This window comes from Delphinapterus leucas, chromosome 5, assembly GCF_059928025.1.
Source record: "Delphinapterus leucas isolate spDelLeu-1000000601 "Yukka" chromosome 5, BTC_Dleu_Yukka2, whole genome shotgun sequence".
Taxonomy (NCBI): domain Eukaryota; kingdom Metazoa; phylum Chordata; class Mammalia; order Artiodactyla; family Monodontidae; genus Delphinapterus; species Delphinapterus leucas.
The window spans coordinates 62176744-62198637 of NC_143133.1; the positions used below are offsets into that span (position 1 = coordinate 62176744).

Sequence of the window (21894 nt, forward strand, 5' to 3'; positions counted from 1 at the left end):
TTGGTGGTGCTGAACTCTCTCAGCTTTTGCTTGTCTGTAAAGGTTTTAATTTCTCCATCAAATCTGAATGAGATCCTTGCTGGGTAGAGTAGTCTTGGCTGCAGGGTTTTCTCCTTCATCACTTTCAATATGTCCTGCCAGTCCCTTCTGGCTTGCAGAGTTTCTGCTGAAAGATCAGCTGTTAACCTTATGGGGATTCCCTAGTGTGTTATTTGTTGTTTTTCCCTTGCTGCTTTTAATATGTTTTCTTTGTATTTAATTTTTGACAGTTTGATTAATATGTGTCTTGGCGTATTTCTCCTTGGATTTATCCTGTATGGGACTCTCTGTGCTTCCTGGACTTGATTAACTATTTCCTTTCCCATATTAGGGAAGTTGTCAACTATAATCTCTTCAAATATTTTCTCAGTCCCTTTCTTTTTCTCTTCTTCTTCTGGAACCCCTATAATTCGAATGTTGGTGTGTTTAATGTTGTCCCAGAGGTCTCTGAGACTGTCCTCAGTTCTTTTCTTTCTTTTTTCTTTATTCTGCTCTGCAGTAGTTATTTCCACTATTTTATCTTCCAGGTCACTTATCCGTTCTTCTGCCTCAGTTATTCTGCTATTGATCCCATCTAGAGTACTTTTAATTTCATTTATTGTGTTGTTCATCGTTGTTTCATCTTTATTTCTTCAGGTCCTTGTTAACTGTTTCTTGCATTTTGTCCATTCTATTTCCAAGATTTTGGATCATCCTTACTATCATTATTCTGAATTCTTTTTCAGGTAGACTGCCTATTTCCTCTTCATTTGTTAGGTCTGGTGGGTTTTTATCCTGCTCCTTCATCTGCTGTGTGTTTTTCTGTCTTCTCATTTTGCTTATCTTACTGTGTTTGGGGTCTCCTTTTTGCAGGCTGCAGTTTCGTAGTTCCTGCTGTTTTTGATGTCTGTCTCCAGTGGCTAAGGTTGTTTCAGTGGGTTGTGTAGGCTTCCTGGTGGAGGGGACTAGTGCCTGTGTTCTGGTGGATGAGGCTGGATCTTGTCTCTCTAGTGGGCAGGTCCACGTCTGGTGGTGTGTTTTGGGGTGTCTGTGGACTTATTATGATTTTAGGCAGCCTCTCTGCTAATGGGTGGGGTTGTGTTCCTGTTTTGCTAGTTGTTTGGCATAGGTTGTCCAGCACTGTAGCTTGCTGGTCATTGAGTGAAGCTGGGTGCTGGTGTTAAGATGGAGGTCTCTGGGAGATTTTCGCTGTTTGATATTATGTGGAGCTGGGAGGTCTCTTGTTGATCAGTGTCCTGAAGTTGGCTCTCCCACCTCAGAGGCAGAGCCCTGACTCCTGGCCGGAGCACCAAGAGCCTTTCATCCACATGGCTCAGAATAAAAGGGAGAAAAAGTAGAGAGAATTAGTAGAAGTATGAAGAAAGAAAGAAAGAAAGGAGGGAAGGAAGGAAGAAAGAAAGAAGCAAAGAAGGAAAGAAGGCAAGAAGGAAAGAAAGGAGGGAGGGGGGAAGGAAGGAAAAGAGACAGAAAGAAAGAAGATACAGTAAAATAAAATAAAGTATAATAAAGTTATTGAATTAAAAAAATTATTTAGAAAAAAAAAGGGACAGATAGAACCTTAGCATAAATTTTGGAAGCAAAGCTATACAGACAAAATCTTACACAGAAGCATATACATACACCCTCACAAAAAGAGGTAAAGGGGAAAAAATCATAAATCTTGCTCTCAGAGACCACCTCCTCAATTTGGGATGATTCATTGTCTAAAGGAGGGAAGGAAAGAAAGAAAAGAAAGAAATAAAAGTATAATAAAGTTATTAAAATTAATAAGAAAAAAATATTTTAAAAAACCATGGACGGATAGAACCCTAGGACAAATGGTGGAAGCAAAGCTGTACTGACAAGATCTCACACAGAAGCATACACATTCAGAAAAAGAGGAAAAGGGGAAAACATCATAGATCTTGCTCTCCTTCTCGATGATTCGTTGTCTATTCATGTATTCCACAGATGCAGGGTACATTAAGTTGATTGTGGAGCTTTAATCCGCTGTTTCTGAGGCTGCTGGGAGAGATTTCCCTTTCTCTTCTTTGTTCTCACAGCTCCCAGGGCTCAGCTTTGGATTTGGCCCTGCCTCTGCGTGTAGGTCGCTGGAGGGCGGCGTCTGTTTTTTGCTCAGACAGGACGGGGTTAAAGGAGCCACTGATTCGGGGGCTCTGGCTCACTCAGGCCTGGGCGGAGGGAGGGGCACTGCGTGCGGGGCGGGCCTGCGGCGGCAGAGGCCAGCGTGACGTTGCACCAGCCTGAGACCCGCCGTGCGTTCTCCCAGAGAAGTTGTTCCTGGATCCCGGGAACCTGGCAGTGGCGGGCTGCACAGGCTCCCTGGAAGAGGGGTGTGGATAGGATAGTGACCTGTGCTCGCACACAGGCCCCTTGGTGGCGGCAGCAGCAGCCTTAGCGTCTCCCGCCCGTCTCTGGGGTCCGCGCTTTTAGCCGCGCCTCGCGCCCGTCTCTGGGGTTCCTTTAAGCAGCGCTCTTAAACCCCTCTCCTCGCGCACCAGGAAACAAAGAGGGAAGAAAAAGTCTCTTGCCTCTTTGGCAGGTGCAGACTTTTCCCTGGACTCCCTCCCGCCTAGCCGTGGTGCACTAACCCCTTCAGGCTATGTTCAAGCCGCCAACCCCAGTCCTCTCCCTGTGCTCTGACCGAAACCCAAGCCTCAGCTCACAGCCCCGCCTGCCCCAGCGGGTGAATGCCGGTCGGCACCGACCCTCTGTGCGGGAATCTCCCCGCTTTGCCCTCCGCACCCGTCGCTGTGCACTCCTCCGCAGCTGCGAAGCTCCCCCCTCCGCCTCCCGCAGTCTCCGCCCGCGGAGGGGCTTCCTAGTGTGTGGAAACTTTTCCTCCTTCACAGCTCCCTCCCACTGGTGCAGGTGCCGTCCCTATTCTTTTGTCTCTGTTTATTCTTTTTTTCTTTTGCCCTACCCAGGTACGTGGGGAGTTTCTTGCCTTTTGGGAGGTCTGAGGTCTTCTGCCAGCCTTCAGTGGGTGTTCTGTAGGAGTTGTTCCACGTGTAGATGTATTTCTGGTGTATCTGTAGGGAGGAAGGTGATCTCCGCGTCTTACTCTTCTGCCATCTTCCGCTCCAGCCGGAAGACGAAGTCTTAACCACTGGACTGCCAGGGAAGTCCGCCAAAGAGTGTTCTTCCTGTGTTTTCCTCTAATAGTTTTATAGGATCTGGCCTTACATTTAGGTCTCTAAGCCATTTTGAGTTTATTTTTGTGTATGGTGTTAGAGAGTGTTCTAATTTCATTCGTTTACATGTAGCTGTCCAGTTTTCCCAGTGCCACTTATTGAAGAGACTGTCTTTTCTCCATTGTATATTCTTGCCTCCTTTGTCATTTTTTCCATCCTTTTAACCTTTTTGAATCTAAAGTGTACTCCTGTAGAAGTATATAGTTGGATCTTGTTTTTATCTAGTCTGACAGTCTCTCTGTTTGGACTTTTTAAACCATTCACACTTAATGGTATTATTGACATAGTTGGATTTACTTCTGCCCTTTTCCTTTTATTCTATATGTCTGTCATTTCTGTTCCTCTTTTACTTCTTTGTTTTGTGATATGTATTTTCTAGTTTAACATTTTAATTCCTTATAGTGAAAAAATCATTTGAGTTATTTTCTTTGTAGTTATTTTAAGGCATATACATCTTAGTTAGTATAAATCATAGGTAGATTCTGATAATTCCAGTGAGCTATAGAAAGACTACTCCCATATAGCTCTATTCCCTTTTCTCCCTTTTGTGCTATTATTATATATGCAACATCTAATAAGTTACAGTGACATAATTATTACTTTATATAATTTTATGTCACAGAAGATGTGAGAGGAATAGCAGTTGTATATTTATAGCTTTTGTTACATTAACTTGCATTTTTACCATTTCTGTTTCTCATTTATTCTAAATCCTACCTTTCCTCAGATATCAAACAGTATCAGCCACAAGGACGGGGACCAGGTTCTGTGTATGGTTGTTAGTTTGTGCATGACACAACCAAGTTACCATTCACACTGCAGATTTGTTTGAGTTTATTGGCAGATGGCCAAAAATGGACTTGTTCTAGTAATTTCAGTATATGAAGTTCAGTAAATTACAGTTCTGTCCAATTAAACTTCCTGTGATGGTGAAGTATTCTATATCTGCATTTTCCAACATGGGAGTCAGTAATCACATGTGACTATTGAGCACTTGAACTGAATTTTTAATTTTAATTTATATTTAATTTTAGATAACCACAGCTAAGGGCTCTCATAGTGGACAGTCAAGTTATAGTCTCAGATGTCCCTCTTTCTTAATATTGTGATTAAACCTTGTAAAGTAGATTAAAAGAAAGAACCCCAAAATCAGTGCTGATAGTTTTATATTATAAAACTCATGGACTGAGCCACGGGAGTATTTTTTTAAAGAAGTTGTTATATCTCTGTCAGCCATCTAATGACTCAAATGCAGATAGACAAAGATTTGATACAAACACACTTGCGTGAGGCATTGGCCAGGAGATGGAAAGTATACAGAGCACTTGGGGCACAGTGGGGGACCCCATGCTCTGTGCCTACATCTCACTGAATGCCATGCAAACAGCCAGTAAGGAGGAGAGGTTGTTTTTTCTGCTTGTGGGAAATAAAAGAAGAAATCTTCAAAGCTACAATTAGAAACATTTAGCTTATGCAGACAGCAATTGAGTAAAAGGAATGAAACCCATTCTGCTCTCCATAGCAAATTTTTCCATAGCAAATTTTTCAAAGAGTGTACTTGTGAAAGTTTTTTACAGACTCTTTCCTCATCGTCTTTGAAGTAAGGAGATAGAGGATCCTATTATCTTCACTTCTCAGTGAGGCATACCTTTCATTGTTTTCCATACATGTTTTTTCAGATATGTATTAATGAAAGCTAAGCTGCTTAGAGATAAGATATAAACAAAATGTCTCTGTGGGATAACTAACAGGTTTCTTTTTCTATTTTTATTTTTTACAGAAATGTAGCTATTTAACTTTGGGTCAGTATATGTGAATGCCCATTATGGTTTTCCCTTCTCATATTGAGACATAACAGTAAAATTATACACTGTTATTTGTCTCCGATAATGTAGTAACTATATCCCAGCTGCTTTCAGACTTCTGAAATCCTGTTACCATTTCAATATAATGAAAGCCTGAATTGCAAAGCCTCTGATATTTAACATTTCATTTTCTCTGGGGCCATGTCAACAGTATAATCAGGAACAAAAAAAAATTATAGTGTTCATCCCCAAACCATCATGGGATTTAAAAAAAAAATACCTCTTTAGATTGATCTTAAAAATCATTTTCCCTCTGCAAGGGAAAACATGCTGCAAAGAGAAAAGTTAGAAGTCACATTAGCTTAATATTGTGAATATAAAAGCCTACACATCAATTGATTTTTCGCACAGGTGAATTAACACTGCCTCATCCATTGGTCCCCAGGTCATAGATCTGTACTGGGGAATTGATGAAGATGAATGGGACAGCCCTGAGCTCCAGAAGACCCGCATGAAGCTCCTGGAGGATTGTTTGAAAACTTCTGCAGGTCCATGTTTTGTTGTGGGTATAAAAAAAACTTAATGCTTTCTATTGTAGATGAATGTGAGAATTCTTGATTTGTGATTCTTAAGGGGCTTTTAGAATGGGGAAAAAAACCTTGTTTTTCTGTATTTATTTAAAATTCTTAAACTGTCTCCTTGCCCTCAGTGTGTGAGGACAAAATCCTCCCCTTTCCATAAGAAGCACTGCAAATTAACAGTGAATAATTTGAAGTGGTAATCAAAGGATTGACTTGGGGTTGACAACAATTTCCACAACACCTTGTGATCAGCAGTAAGGCTTACTGTGTTAGTCCTCCAATAATTATCCTAATTTTCCTTATATTTTATCATGTAGTATTCTATCCTAGTATCTGTTTCTCAACATTAGAATTTCTGGCATATTTTTTTAAATACTGTGGCAGAAACATTGTTAAAGTAAACCAAACATATGGTCTCAGATCCGCCACTAGGAATTGATACGCTCTGGAAAAAATTTGTTTTTGCAGTGATTTTCAGCTAGAGATGTTGAACAGGAATATTATTATTAGTTTGTCATTATCTTCTAAAGAATATCCACTCCTCTGTGTAAACACAGTGGTGGTAAGAAGGTCACTCTATGGTGGTGATGTGCAAAATCACTGCCTCAGTTTAGCTGAAGAGAAAGACCTTATCCTGAATCCAAACAGCTCCTACCAATTGATAAGGAAGTTGGCCCTTTCGACACAGGATGTTCTGAGGCTGACGGATGACTGTTAAAATTACTATGATATGAAAATGTCATATCTCATATTTAAATGCTAGGTTCAGTGTATCAATAAAAGTTTTTAATATTTATTTGCATGTCCATCTATATTCAACTCCACATAAGATGTAAAGTACATAAAGTCTCTATAATATTTTTAGTATGTGGATAAATTATTCATTTATCAACCAACTACTTACTGAATGCTGTTCTGTGCCAGGGGCTGCTCTTAGTGCTGGGGCAAGTTGACCCATATGAAATGGTCATTTTTTTAGGCCAGTTTCTTATGATTTAATGTTAGAATTGAACTAAAAGGTAAGACTTTCTACCCTCGTGGAGCTTGTGTCGTTATGTGGGGCTAAGAGGAGAGGGCAGGCAAAAATCAAAGAAATAAGTAAAATAAACAATAATCAGATGGTGACAAGAGCTGTGGAGAAAAATGCAAAAAGGAAGGAGGAAAGGGAAGAGCAGTGAGGGGAGACAGGAGGAGGGACAGGGAAGAACCGACTGGATATTCCAGCTCAGAGCTTTCCAGAGAGAGGAGTGGGGAACATGCTTGGCAGGTTTAGGGAACAGGAAGCAGGCGGGTGTGCCTCCAGCAGTGTGAGCAGAAAGGGAGAGTGTGGGACTGGAGGTCACAGCATGGGGTTTGCCATCTTGAAGTTGGGTGTGAAGATCTTACTTGCACTTTGACATGAGAAGCAGAGTGCGTTGAGCAGAGGACTGAAGAGATCTGACTCATTTTAAAGCCTACAACTGCTGGTGGTCAGACAGAGGACAGAGCATGAAGAAACCCATTAGAAAGCTAATGCAATATGCAAAACAAGAAGAATAGATGGTTGGAGGCGGGTTGAAGAATGGACATCTAAAAACAGTATCTTGTGGTCTAAACAGACTGCAGAAAGTCCTGAAATCCATACAGATATACAAAGAGCTCGTAGTGGAAGAGGAATTAAGACTTTTTCCCTGAGTCTGAGGATAGAACTAGACCAGTGGGTGGAAATTACAAGGAGACAGATTTTTTGCTCCAGGTGAAGATGATAGAGTCTATAGCTTCCTCTCAGGTTTTGGGGTCACAGATCCCTGGGTATGACTGACATTTCACAGCTGTGGGACACTGGAGGAACTTCTTTACCATTCTAAGTCTTGGCTTCCTTCTATAAAATGGAGATAATAGTTACTTGCCTCCTGGGGTCTTTCTGGGGATGAAATGAATTTACAGGACACTTTTACTTATTTGTTGTTGTAATCATTATTTCTCAAAACTGTCTATATTATGGGTGATGCACTCATTACAAAGTTTTCATCAAACTAGAGAATACAAATCACTCTGGCAGAGGTGCTGTAGGAGAGATTCAAACTTTGGAAGACAAGTTAGACCGGATTCCATCATGCTTAGAAAGCCAGATTTAGGAAGCATAAAGAGCTATGTGTATGTCCTGGGGCATCTCTATTGCTATGATCTCCATAGCTTTATACTGATCCAGCCTCAGAAATTCAGGAATGAGAGAGACATTCTCCTTTTATCACCCTGTAGTGTGTCATACCCAAACTAAAATTAGTCATGACCATTAATCCCTATAAGTTACTGGTAGGGGAATGAATAAAGACTTGCCAAGTTCATGCAGGCTCTGAGAGTAAAGGTTAAGTGATAGAACATCAGTAACCACTGAGCTTAAACAAATCATTTATCCCTCCTTCTCTTCACTGTTACACGTTGAAACTCAAGGCAACCACGATAAAACCCTGTGGACAGAGTCAGGATTATTCACCCCAGTGATCCTAAATCACGGAAGGTTTATTTCACTGCTTATAGGAGAAAGCACGCCTCTCATGGCCTTTCCTGTTGTAACTATGGTAACAGCGGGCATATGTGTGTCGCTTTTAAGCTCCGGTTTCCTTGCACACTGCTCCCTTGTGACATTTCTACAAGTCATGATGACCCCCTGGGCTGCAAAGCATGGCATATTACTTCCCCTAATGCTGAAGTGTTTGTTTGGCAAGAAAATTCACCATTGCTGAATGAAAAAAATGTTTTTATATCTTCAAAGCCTTCACAGATATTAGCCCTTATGTTAGTTACAAATTCAGTACCAAACAAAGCTTTCATTTTAAGTACCCGGGGGATTGAAGTCTAAAGGGAAACATAAGCGTTGTATGCACATGGCTCTTTTCAACTTCATTTCCTAAAAGTTGTCCTTTGAGATATGGCCTGAGGTCCTAGAGACACGCAGGCTGTGCCTGCTAATCCCAGACAATTCTTTGTACGCATGCTTTTGGTCAAAAGGATAGAGTGATAGAGTAAGGTACCTGGACACGTGTCCAGTTTCACTCTCAGGATTAACTTGGGAGATGTATCACACAGAAATACAACATCTCTACTGAGGAAGAATAGCATTTGTAGACGTGTTTAGAGGAAGCCTCAGACAGTGGGAAAAACACAGAATTTTTAGTTTACAACTGGAGTTAGAGCCCTAATTCTGACAAGGCAGCTCACCAACCTCACCACACTTTAATTCTCACATCCATAAAATGGGAAAAAATAACAGTAAACTAAATGTTGAAGAAATATCAAAGGTTTGTTGTGGAAACCAAATGTGATGATGTATGTGAGAGTTTTTTATAAACTATAAAGGGCTACACAACCATCAGTTATTAAATTGTGATTTCAGTTATTTTCAAATGAGAAAAAAATGTTTTTATTCATACTGGGCATTTATGTGGCATTGGAAAATTTTCCCTTTGAGAATGTTGATGATAGCCTCAATGTAGAAAGTGTTAAGTCTTGATTCAGACAGTCAAATATTAAAGGGTTTTTTAGTTCATTCATTCATGGCTGTGTTGGGTCTTCGTGGCTGTGTGCGGGCTTTCTTTAGCTGCGGAGAGCAGGGGCTACTCTCTTATTGTGGTGCACAGGCTTCTCATTGCAGTGGCTTCTCTTGTTGCAGAGCATGGGCTCTAGGCACGCGGGCTTCAGTAGTTGTAGCACACGGGCTTAGTTGCTCCATCGCATGCGGGATCTTCCCAGACCAGGGCTTGAACCCATACCCCCTGCATTGGCAGGCGGATTCTTAACCACTGCGCCACCAGGGAAGCCCTGGGTTCATTCTTAACATTGTCAAATGTAGAGCATATACATTAATTTGCTGAAATTTACTTAGTAAGACCTTAATCTGCTCCCAAGGAGGGTTTTTGACCAGGATTGCAGTCAACAGGGAGACAGCTCACAGTTGAGTCCAAACTCACTACCTGTTTCTCCTTGTAAGTGCAGAGAATTGCCTCAGCCTTCGCAAAGTGTGGAAACTTTAGCAGAATCTTTCCCCCACCAGTTTGTCCCACCCACTTAGTTCATAAACAATGCTTATGAAGGGGAGAAGAATTTGCCTGTTGGAGAGAGCAGATTCCAGGTACATGCTACCTATACCATCCCCATTTCTCTTCACAGTGTGTATTTATGGGGAGAGGGGAATTTTCTTCTTGTCATCCCTCCATATTTGGAGTACCCCCGGAGAATCGCTTGGGGAGTTTGGGCATTGACTCTGGACCTTGAGCAAAGGCCCATCTCTTGGCAGAAGTTGATAAAACCAAGTGCTCTGCTGGCTTGAAGAACTGGAGTTTGAAAAGCTTAGATAACTTTAGTGAAGCTGCCCCAAATGTGTGGGTGCTCTGGGGGGTGCAGACAGCATCTCATTACATTCCCTCAATCCATAGTCCGGATGATGTGAAGATTTACTGAGGAAAAGGTGGCGGCAGCTTACTCTAAGCGAGCCAGGCTAGGCCCATGCATCCAGTAAAAAGAGTGCCAGTTAGAGACAGGTAAGAGGAGATTCCATGACTTCACATTCAGAGTCAGGACAAAGAAAATGCTGTCTGTGGTATTGTTCATTGCTTTGTCGGTTGCTAGGAGTCTCAAGAAGCCAAAGCCCATGTAGCATTCTCATTGGGGCTACCAGATTGCACAGATATAGTATGTTGGCATTGGAGAGAAAAACAGCCAAGGCCAAAAGAATGGAACTATTGCCATCATAGATGCTGAAGCAGCCTCCCCACCCGGCCCCCAACAACACACACACTGCCATCAGTGGCACGGGACCGAGAAAGAACAGGCTATGCTCTTGCCTACCACAGGCAGCTTCGGGCAGGCGCTCTTAAAACCAGTATGCACAAAGGGAGAAGATGGAAGCTAGAGGGCTAGATTTTTAAACCAGAAACATGAAAACTTAAGGAGTTAGACTGCGAAATCTATTATTCAGCAAGTTTAAGTTTTTCCACTAGCCAGAAGAGTAAAGACAAAGCCACAGCTGTTATTGGTAAAAATTAAACCATTCCATATTTGTACATCACTGAGTGACTGTAGTGAACTAAACCTACAGGATATAGATCAGCTCATCATCACCTTCACAGTTAAATTATGCCCACTTGATGGTTCAAGTTTAGTTTCTTATTTTAAATAATTTTAAGAAAATCATACTGTGAGAGTTCTTAAATCATTGAATTTGAAGAAAATTAGGGTTTTTATAAAAGTTTAGCTTTAGAAAAATAGTTCATTTTATCCACATTTCAACTTATGATTGACTTACCATTTTAGGTACACGAAATAAAATACACATGAAAAATTAAAACAAGTGCTTAGTTTGTACTTTAGCAACACGTACAGGTTTTTTTTGACTTAGTTCTCATTTATAAGTACAGATTTACTAAAATATAGTACTAAAATGGGAACAGATTTAAACTAGAAAATCACCTAAATTAAAGAATCTAGACATTTTTTAAAGTCCTTTTTTTTTTTTTGGTACACGGTCCTCTCACTGTTGTGGCCTCTCCCGTTGTGGAGCACAGGCTCCAGACACGCAGGCTCAGTGGCCATGGCTCACGGGCCCAGCCGCTCCGCAGTATGTGGGATCTTCCTGGACCGAGGCACGAACCTGTGTCCCCTGCATCAGCAGGAGGACTCTCAACCACTGTGCCACCGGGGAAGCCCTTAAAGTCCTTTTTAAAAAAACATTTAAAGAAAAATCTACAACCTCAGATTTTCTAGATATATTTTGCTTGCACAATCAAGAATTCTTTACATTAAAATTAAGCTTGTCCAGTTTAAATCCGCTAGACATCATAGTTCTAAGATGGGTTCCATTAATAAATTGGTTCCAATAGACATTCCAATAATAAATCACTTGATCACCGCCAAAAAGAGTTAGAATGGGCAAACATTAAAAAATATTGTTTAGAGCTTCCCTGGTGGCACAGTGGTTGAGAGTCCGCCTGCCGATGCAGGGAACACGGGTTCATGCCCCAGTCCGGGAAGATCCCACATGCCACGGAGTGGCTGGGCCCATGAGCCATGGCCACTGAGCCTGCGTGTCCGGAGCCTGTGCTCTGCAACGGGAGAGGCCACAACAGTGAGAGGTCCGTGTACCAAAAAAAATATATATATATATATTGTTTAAAAAATAATGCTAGTTATCTCACTGGTAGCAGCCAAGAGAGCTGTTTAGTTAATTGTTGCTAATATAGAAAATGTTTCCACAATAAATTTTTATTAATACATAAGCTATTTTAATAGTTTAACTACTTCACAGCCTATGTAAAATAGCACCTTTTTTGTGGAAAAAGAATTATGGAGAAAAGAAAGTGAACTGGAGAGCAGTTAACCTCCTTATAACTTAATTGGTAAGAAAAATGTTCACTTAAAACTAGGACTGTAACAACCTAAAGAGCTAGTAGAGCTATGGAGACAAAAATGATTAAAATTTCCAGAGAGGAGTCCTTCCTTGGTGAGCTGGTTTTACAGACAGAGGTGTCCCAAAAGCATCAGCAGTTGTCATCATGAGACATTTGCTGCGCATTGGGCAACATGGATGATAGAGAGCTGGGATGAAAAAGCAGAGTAAGTTCTTCCACAGTCTTTTGGCATTTAGGAGACAAAGTCCACTAGAACCTAAGAGGAGTATTCAAAGTGCTTGCCATTGAAACATTTTAGTGCAAAGAAAGCTGAATCAAACTATAATAACCTAGTTTCACCCAGTTCAAATACTGAATGGACTGACATGATTAGCTTCTGAGTCTAACATAGGAAAATGAACCACTAAATAAAAGCTCTTTTAAATACAATGCCCAGAATACAATGAAAATTATAAGACATGCAAAGAATCAAGAAAATATGATTAATAAAAGAGAAAAAGTAGACAATAGAAGTCAACCCCCCAGGTGAACAAGATGATGGAATGGGCAATCAAAAACTGTTAAAAAATATGTCAATGAAAATAAAAGGTTAAAGCAGAAACTAACACACCATTGTAAAACAATTATACTCCAATAAAGATGTTAAAAAATAAAAAAAGAAGAAAAGGTAAAGGAATGAGACAATTTCAACAAAGAAATGAAATCTATTTAAAAAATTGATTTTAGAACTAAAATACAGAAGATATAAAATTTAAAACTCATTTGATATACATGTGGAATCTGAAAAAATTGGTATAGACGATCTTATTTACAAAGCAAAAATAGAGACACAGAGAACAAAAGTATGGATGCCAAGGGGGAAAGGGGATTACACCTCCCTTTGCTTCAGATGAAACTAGAGCTTCATCACATCATGAAAAATGATCAGTTATGACCCTAAATCATCAGAAAAGAATAAATGATTTTTAGAATTCTCTACTGAGAAAGATTTGCATCAAAATAGTTAAAGTCTAGCAAACTTGAGTTCTTCAGAATGACTCGTTAAAGCCCAGATCTCTAGATAGTGGAAGTGAAACTCTCTGCTCCTTCCACAAAAACGTCTAGTTTGTAGACTTGAAAATCAAACATGGATACCAAGGGGGAAAGGGGGGTGGGTGGGATGAATTGGGAGACTGGGGTCAACATATATACACTAGTGATACTATGTATAAAATAGATAACTAATGAGAACCTACTGTATTGCACAGGGAACTCTACTCAATGCTCTGTGGTGACCTAAATGGGAAGGAAATCCAAAAAAAGAGGGGATATATGTATATGTATAGCTGATTCACTTTGCTATACAGTAGAAACTAACACAACATTGTAAAGCAACCATACTCCAATAAAAATTTTTTTAACTCATTTGACGGGCTTAAATAGGAGACTGAACATAAGACTGGATTAGAGAACTCAAAGAGAAGTCAATAGAAAATATCCGAACTGAAGCACAGATTTTAAAAAATAGGAAAAACAGAATGGAGCAGAAGAGACATGTGAACCACAGTCAGTCTCTCATAAGTGTAACTGGAGTCCTAGAAAGAGATAGAGAAAGAGGATGGGAAAAGAAGTAACAAGTGAGAATTTTCCAAAACTTTTTAAGGCATCAACCCACACAGATTCAAAAAGCTCAGTAAACTGTGAGCAAGAAAATTGCATCTGAGCACATTATAGTAAACTGCTGAAAAAAAATAAAAAAATTAAAATCCATCAAAAGGAAAAAAAATCATTACCTACAGAAAACCCAAACTTTCAGCTGATTTTCAATAGAGAAGCTCTGGAAATCAAAAGACAATGGAAAGTCCCAAAGATTGGACACAAGATGGTGGAGTAAAAGAACCTCCTCTCATGAGCACACCAAAATCACAACTAACTGCTGAACAACTATCAATAAAAGAAAGACTGGAATCTACCAAAAAAGATATTCTACATCCAAAGACAAAGAACAAACCATAACCTGGTAGGAGGGGTGCACTCGTGTTATAATCAAGTCCCGTACCACTCTGCGGGGGCAGCCCACAAACTGGAGAATAATTATATCACACAAGTTTTCGCACAGGAGTGAGAAATCCGAGGCCCAGGCAAGGCTCCCAAGCCTAGGAGTCTGGCATTGGGAAGAGGAGCCCCCAGAGCATTTGCCTTTGAAGGCTAGCAGGGCTTGACTGCAGAAGCTCCACAGGACTTGGGGAAACAGAGACTCCACTCTCGGAGGATGCACACAAGGTCTCACACACATTGGGACCCAGGACAAAAGCAGTAACCCTGTAGGAGCCTGGGCCAGACCTACCTGCTGGTCTTGGAGAGTCTCCTGGGGAGGTGGGGTGTGGCTATGGCTCTCTCTGGGGTCATAAAAGCTGGTGACAGACACAGCGGGGACCTACGTGAACTCTGGCTGGAGGAAGACATTTTGGGTCCTTGGCACTGAGACCTGGCCCCACGCAACAGCCTGTAAGCTCCAGTGCTGGGACGCCTCAGGCCAAAACAACCAACAGGGCAGGAACACAGCCCCACCCATCAGCAGACAGACTGCCTAAAGACTTCCTGAGCCCACAGCCACCTCTCGACATGCCCCTTGACACAGCCTTACTCACCAGAGTGCCAAGACCCAGCTCCACCCACCAGTGGGTAGGCACCACCACCCCTGCCCCTGGCCAGGAAGCCTTCACAAGCCTCTAGACCAGCCTCATCCACCAGGGGCAGACACCAGAAGCAAGAAAACTACAGTCCTGCAGAACTGAGTCCACAAACGCAGATCAGAACCTACCTGGTCTCTGTCCCTAGGGTGACAAGAGAGGAGTGTACTGCTGAGACACATACAACATCCCCTATAGAGGGTCACTTCTCCAAGGTTGAGAAACATAACTAAGCTACTACATACATAAAGATACAAATAGAAATTTAAACAAAATGGCATGGCAAAGAATATGTTCCAGACGAAAAAATAAGGTAAAACCCCAGGAGAACAACTAAGTGAAGTAGAGATAGACAATCTACCTGAAAAAGAGTTCAGGGTAGGGATCGTAAAGATGACCCAAGAACTCAGGAAAAGAATGGATGCGTGTATCAGACAAAATAGACTTTAAAATAAGGACTATTAAAAGAGACAAAGAAGGACGCTACATAATGATCAAGGGATCGATCCAAGAAGAAGATATAACAATTGTAAATATTTATGCACCCAACATAGGAGCACCTCAATACATAAGGCAAATACTAACAGCCATAAAAGGGGAAATCGACAGGAACACATTCATAGTAGGGGACTTTAACACCCCACTTTCACCCATGGACAGATCATCCAAAATGAAAATAAAAAAGGAAACCCAAGCTTTAAACAAGATGGACTTAATTGATATTTATAGGACACTCCATCCAAAAACAACAGAATACACATTTTTCTTAAGTGCTCATGGAACATTCTCCAGGATAGATCATATCTTGGGTCACAAATCAAGCCTTGGTAAATTTAAGAAAATTGAAATTGTATCAAGTATCTTTTCTGACCACAACACCATGAGACTAGATATCAATTACAGGAAAAGATCTGTAAAAAATACAAACACATGGAGGCTAAACAATACACTACTTAATAATGAAGTGATCACTGAAGAAATCAAAGAAGAAATAAAAAAACACCTAGAAACAAATGACAATGGAGACACAACGACCCAAAACCTATGGGATGCAGCAAAAGCAGTTCTAAGGGGGAAGTTTATAGCAATATAAGCCCACCTTAAGAAGCAGGAAACATCTCGAATAAACAACCTAACCTTGCACCTCAAGCAATTAGAGAAAGAACAAAAAAACCCCACAGCTAGCAGAAGGAAAGAAATAATAAAAATCAGATCAGAAATAAATGAAAAAGGAATGAAGGAAACGATAGCAAAGATCAATAAAACTAAAAGCTGGTTCTTTGAGAAGATAAACAAAATAGATAAACCACTAGCCAGACTCATCAAGAAAAAAAGGGAGAAGACTCAAGTCAATAGAATTAGAAATGAAAAAGAAGAAGTAACAACTGACACTGCAGAAATAAAAAAAATCATGAGAGATTACTACAAGCAACTCTATGCCAATAAAATGGACAGTCTGGAAGAAATGGACAAATTCTTAGAAATGCACAACCTGCCAAGACTGAATCAGGAAGAAATAGAAAATATGAACAGACCAATCACAAGCACTGAAATTGAAACTGTGATTAAAAATCTTCCAACAAACAAAAGCCCAGGACCAGGTGGCTTCACAGGTGAATTCTATCAAACGTTTAGAGAGGAGCTAACACCTATCCTTCTCGAACTCTTCCAAAATATAGCAGAGGGAGGAACACTCCCAAATTCCTTCTACGAGGCCACCATCACCTTGATACCAAAACCAGACAAGGATGTCACAAAGAAAGAAAACTACAGGCCAATATCACTGATGAACATAGATGCAAAAGTCCTCAACAAAATACTAGCAAACAGAATCCAACAGCACATGTAAAGGATCATACACCATGATCAAGTGGGATTTATTCCAGGAATGCAAGGATTCTTCAATATACACAAATCTATCAATGTGATAAACCATATTAACAAATTGAAGAAGAAAAACCATATGATCATCTCAATAGATGCAGAGAAAGCTTTTGACAAAATTCAACACCCGTTTATGATAAACACTCTCCAAAAAGTGGGCACAGAGGGAACTTTCCTCAACATAATAAAGTCCATATATGACAAGCCCACAGCAAACATCATCCTCAATGGTGAAAAACTGAAAGCATTTCCACTAAGATCAGGAACAAAACAAGGTTGCCCACTCTCACCACTCTTATTCAACATAGTTTTGGAAGTTTTAGCCACAGCAATCAGAGAAGAAAAGGAAATAAAAGGAATCCAAATCGTAAAGGAAGAAGTAAAGCTGTCACTGTTTGCAGATGACATGATACTATACATAGAGAATCCTAAAGATGCTACCAGAAAACTACTAGAGCTAATCAATGAATTTGGTAAAGTAGCAGGATACAAAATTAATGCACAGAAATCTCTGGCATTCCTATATACTAATGATGAAAAATCTGAAAGTGAAATCAAGAAAACACTCCCATTTACCACTGCAACAAAAAGAATAAAATATCTAGGAATAAACCTACCTAAGGAGATGAAAGACCTGTATGCAGAAAATTATAAGACACTGATGAAAGAAATTAAAGATGATACAAATAGATGGAGAGATATACCATGTTCTTGGATTGGAAGAATCAACATTGTGAAAATGACTCTACTACCCAAAGCAATCTACAGATTCAATGCAATCCCTATCAAACTACCACTGGCATTTTTCACAGAACTAGAACAAAAAATTTCGCAATTTGTATGGAAACACAAAAGACCCTGAATAGCCAAAGCAATCTTGAGAACGAAAAATGGAGCTGGAGGAATCAGGCTCCCTGACTTCGGACTATACTACAAAGCTACAGTAATCAAGACAATATGGTACTGGCACAAAAACAGAAAGATAGATCAATGGAACAGGATAGAAAGCCCAGAGATAAAGCCACGCACATATGGACACCTTATCTTTGATAAAGGTGGCAGGAATGTACAGTGGAGAAAGGACAGCGTCTTCAATAAATGGTGCTGGGAAAACTGGACAGGTACATGTAAAAGTATGAGATTAGATCACTCCCTAACTCCATACACAAAAATAAGCTCAAAATGGATTAAAGACCTAAATGTCAGGCCAGAAACTATCAAACTCTTAGAGGAAAACATAGGCAGAACACTCTATGACATAAATCAGAGCAAGATCCTTTCTGATCCACCTCCTAGAGTAATGGAAATAAAAACAAAAATAAACAAATGGGACCTAATGAAACTTCAAAGCTTTTGCACAGCAAAGGAAACCATAATCAAGACCAAAAGACAACCCTCAGAATGGGAGAAAATATTTGCAAATGAAGCAACTGACAAAGGATTAATCTCCAAAATTTATAAGCAGCTCATGCAGCTCAATAACAAAAAAACAAACAACCCAATCCAAAAATGGGCAGAAGACCTAAATAGACATTTCTCCAAAGAAGATATACAGAATGCCAACAAACACATGAAAGAATGCTCAACATCATTAATCATTAGAGAAATGCAAATCAAAACTACAATGAGATATCATCTCACACCAGTCAGAATGGCCATCATCAGAAAATCTAGAAACAATAAATGCTGGAGAGGGTGTGGAGAAAAGGGAACAGTCTTGCACTGCTGGTGGGAATGTGAATTGGTTCAGCCACTATGGAGAACAGTATGGAGGTTCCTTAAAAAACTACAAATAGAATTACCATATGACCCAGCAATTCCACTACTGGGCATATACCCTGAGAAAACCATAATTCAAAAAGAGTCATGTACCAAAATGTTCATTGCAGCTCTATTTACAATAGCCCGGAGATGGAAACAACCTAAGCACCCATCATCGGATGAATGGATAAAGAACATGTGGCACATATATACAATGGAATATTACTCAGCCTTAAAAAGAAATGAAATTGAACTATTTGTAATGAGATGGATAGACCTAGAGTCTGTCATACAGAGTGAAGTAAGTCAGAAAGAAAAAGACAAATACTGTATGCTAACACATATATATGGAATTTAAGGAAAAAAAAATGTCATGAAGAACCTAGGGGTAAGACAGGAATAAAGACGCAGACCTACTGGAGAACGGACTTGAGGATATGGGGAGGGGGAAGGGTGAGCTTTGACAGGGCGAGAGAGAGTCATGGACATATACACACTAACAAACTTAGTAAGGTAGATAGCTAGGGGGAAGCAGCCGCAAGGCACAGGGATATTAGCTCGGTGCTTTGTGACAGCCTGGAGGGGTGGGATAGGGAGAGTGGGAGGGAGGGAGACGCAAGAGGGAAGACATATGGGAACATATGTATATGTATAACTGATTCACTTTGTTATAACCTAACACACCACTGTAAAGCAATTATACCCCAATAAAGATGTTTAAAAAATAATAATAATAATGGATGCATGGAGTAAGAAGTTACAAAAGTTTTTAGCAAAGAGTTAGAAAATATAAAGAATAAACAAACAAACTTAAAGAATACAGTAACTGAAATGAAAAATACACTAGGGAGAATCAATAGCAGAATAAATGAGGCAGAAGAATGAATCAGTGAGCTGGAAGACAAAGTGGTGGAAATCACTGCCATGGAACAGGATAAAGAAAAAAGAATGAAAAGAAATGAAGACAATTTAAGAGGCCTCTGAGAAAACATCAAATGCACCAACATTCGCATTATAGGGGTCCCAGGAGAGAAGAAGAAGAGAAAGGGCCTGAGAAAATATTTGAAGAAATTATAGCTGAAAACTTCCTTAACATGGGAAAGGAAGGAGTCACCCAAGTCCAGGAAGCACAGAGTTTCATACAGGATTAACTCAGGAGGAACACACTGAGACACATAGTAATGAAACTGACAAAAATTAAAGACAGAGAAAATATTAAAAGCAGCAAGGGAAAAGCAACAAATAACAAACAAGCGAATCTCCATAAGACTATCAGCTGACTTTTCAGCAGAAGCTCTGCAGGCCAGAAGGGAGTGGCATGATATATTTAAAGTGATGAAAGGGAAAAACCTACAACCAAGAATACTCTACCAAGCAAGGCTCTGGTTCAGATTTGACAGAGAAATCCAAAGCTTTACAGACACGCCAAAGGTGAAAGAATTCACAAACCAGCTTTACAACAAATGCTAAAGGAACTTCTCTAAGTGGAAAAGAAAAGGCCACAACTGGAAACAGGAAAATTATGAGGATGGGAAAGCTCACCAGTAAAGGCAAACATACAGTAAAGGTAGGAAACTGTCCACATACAAATTTGATATCAAAATTAGTAATCATGAGAGGAGGAGAGTACAAATGCAGGATATTTGAAATGCATTTGAAATTAAGAGATCAGCAACTTAAATCAATCATGTATACATATAGACTGCTATATCAAAACCTCATGGTAACCACAAATGAAAACTCTATAATAGATATAAACACACAAAAAAGAAAAAGGAATCCAAACAACACTAAAGATAATCATCAAATTGCAAGAGAACATAAGAGGAAAGGAAGAAAAAAGACCTACAGAAAACAAAGCCAAAACAAGTTACAAAATGGCAAAAAGGGGGCTTCCCTGGTGGCGCAGTGGTTGAGAGTCCGCCTGCCAATGCAAGGGACATGGGTTCATGCCCTGGTCTGGGAAGATCCCACATGCCGTGGAGCAGCTGGGCCCGTGAGTCATGGCCACTGAGCCTGCGCGTCCAGAGCTTGTGCTCCGCAACGGGAGAGGCCACAACAGTGGGAGGCACACATACTGCAAAAAAAAAAAAAAAAAAAAGGAAAAAGAACATACATATCAATAATTACCTTAAATGTAAATGAATTAAATGCTCCAACCAAAAGACATAGACTGGCTGAATGGGTACAAAAACAAGACCCATATATATGCTGTCTACAAGAGACCCACTTCAGATCTAGAGATGCATACAGACTGAAAGTGAGGAAATGGAAAAAAGATATTCCATGCAAATGGAAATCAAAAGCAACCTGGAGTAGCAAGACTGATATGAGACAAAATAAACTTTAAAGTACTGTTTCAAAAGACAAAGAAGGATACTACATAATGATCAAGGGATCAATTCAAGAAGAGTATATAACAATTATAAATTTATATGCACCCAACACAGGAGCAATTCAATATATAAGACATATGCAAATGGACATAAACGGAGAAACTGACAGTAAAACAATAGTGGGGGATTTTAACATCCCACTTATATCAATGGACAGAACATCCAGACAGAAAGTCAATAAGGAAACATAGGGCTTAAATGACACATTAGACCATATGGACTTAATTGATATTTATAGTATGTGCCATCTGAAAGCAGTAGAATGCACATTCTTTTCAAGTGCACATGGAACATTTTTCCAGAATAGATCACATGCTGGACCACAAAGCAAGTCTCGGTAAATTTAAGAAAACTGAAATCATATCAAGCATCTTTCTCAACACTATGAGATTAGAAATCAACTACAAGGAAAAAAACTGTAACAAACACAAACACATGGAGGCTGAACAATGTGCTACTAATCAACCAATGTATCACATAAGAAATCAAAGAGGAAATCAAAAAATATCTACAGACAAATGAAAACGAAAACACAATGATCCAAAACCTATGGTATGCAGCAAAAGAAGTTCTAAAAGGGAAGTTTATAGCAATACAGGCTTACCTCCGGAAATGAGAAAAATCTCAAATAAACAACCTAACCCTACACCTAAGGCAACTAGAGAAAGAAGAACAAACAAAACTCAAAGTTAGTAGAAGGAATGAAATCATAAAGATCAGAGCAGAAATAAATGAAATAGAGCCTAAGAAAACAATAAAAAAGATAAATGGAACTAAAAGCTAGTTCTTTAAAAAGATAAGCAAAATTGATAGACCTTTAGCCAGACTCATTAAGAAAAAAAAGAGCACTCAAATCAATAAAATTAGAAATGGAAAAGAAGTTACAGCTGACACCTCAGAAATACAAAGGACCATAAAAGACTACTTCAGACAACTATATGCCAATAAAATTGACAACATAGAGGAAATGGACAAATTCCTGGAAAAGTACAACCTTCCAAGACTGAACCAGGAAGAAACAGAAAATATGAACAGACCAATTACAAAATGTGAAATTAAATCAGTGATATAAAAATTCCCAACAAACAAAAGTCCAGGACCTGACGGCTTCACAGGCAAATTCTATCAAACGTTTAGAGAAGAGCTAACACCTATCCTTCTCAAACTCTTCCAAGA

General features: G+C 39.7%; 1 protein-coding gene across 1 annotated transcript in view; it reads left to right on the forward strand.

Annotated features, from left to right (window-relative positions):
* The window catches only part of LOC111170757 (NACHT and WD repeat domain-containing protein 2), a 108743-nt gene extending 102600 nt beyond the window's left edge, over window positions 1-6143 (forward strand). The window contains exon 3 of the mRNA XM_022566305.3: window positions 5484-6143. Within this exon, the coding sequence (XP_022422013.2) occupies window positions 5484-5621 (138 nt within the window). The 3' untranslated portion in view covers window positions 5622-6143. The remainder of the gene's footprint in view (window positions 1-5483) is intronic.
* The last annotated feature ends 15751 nt before the right edge of the window (window positions 6144-21894 follow it).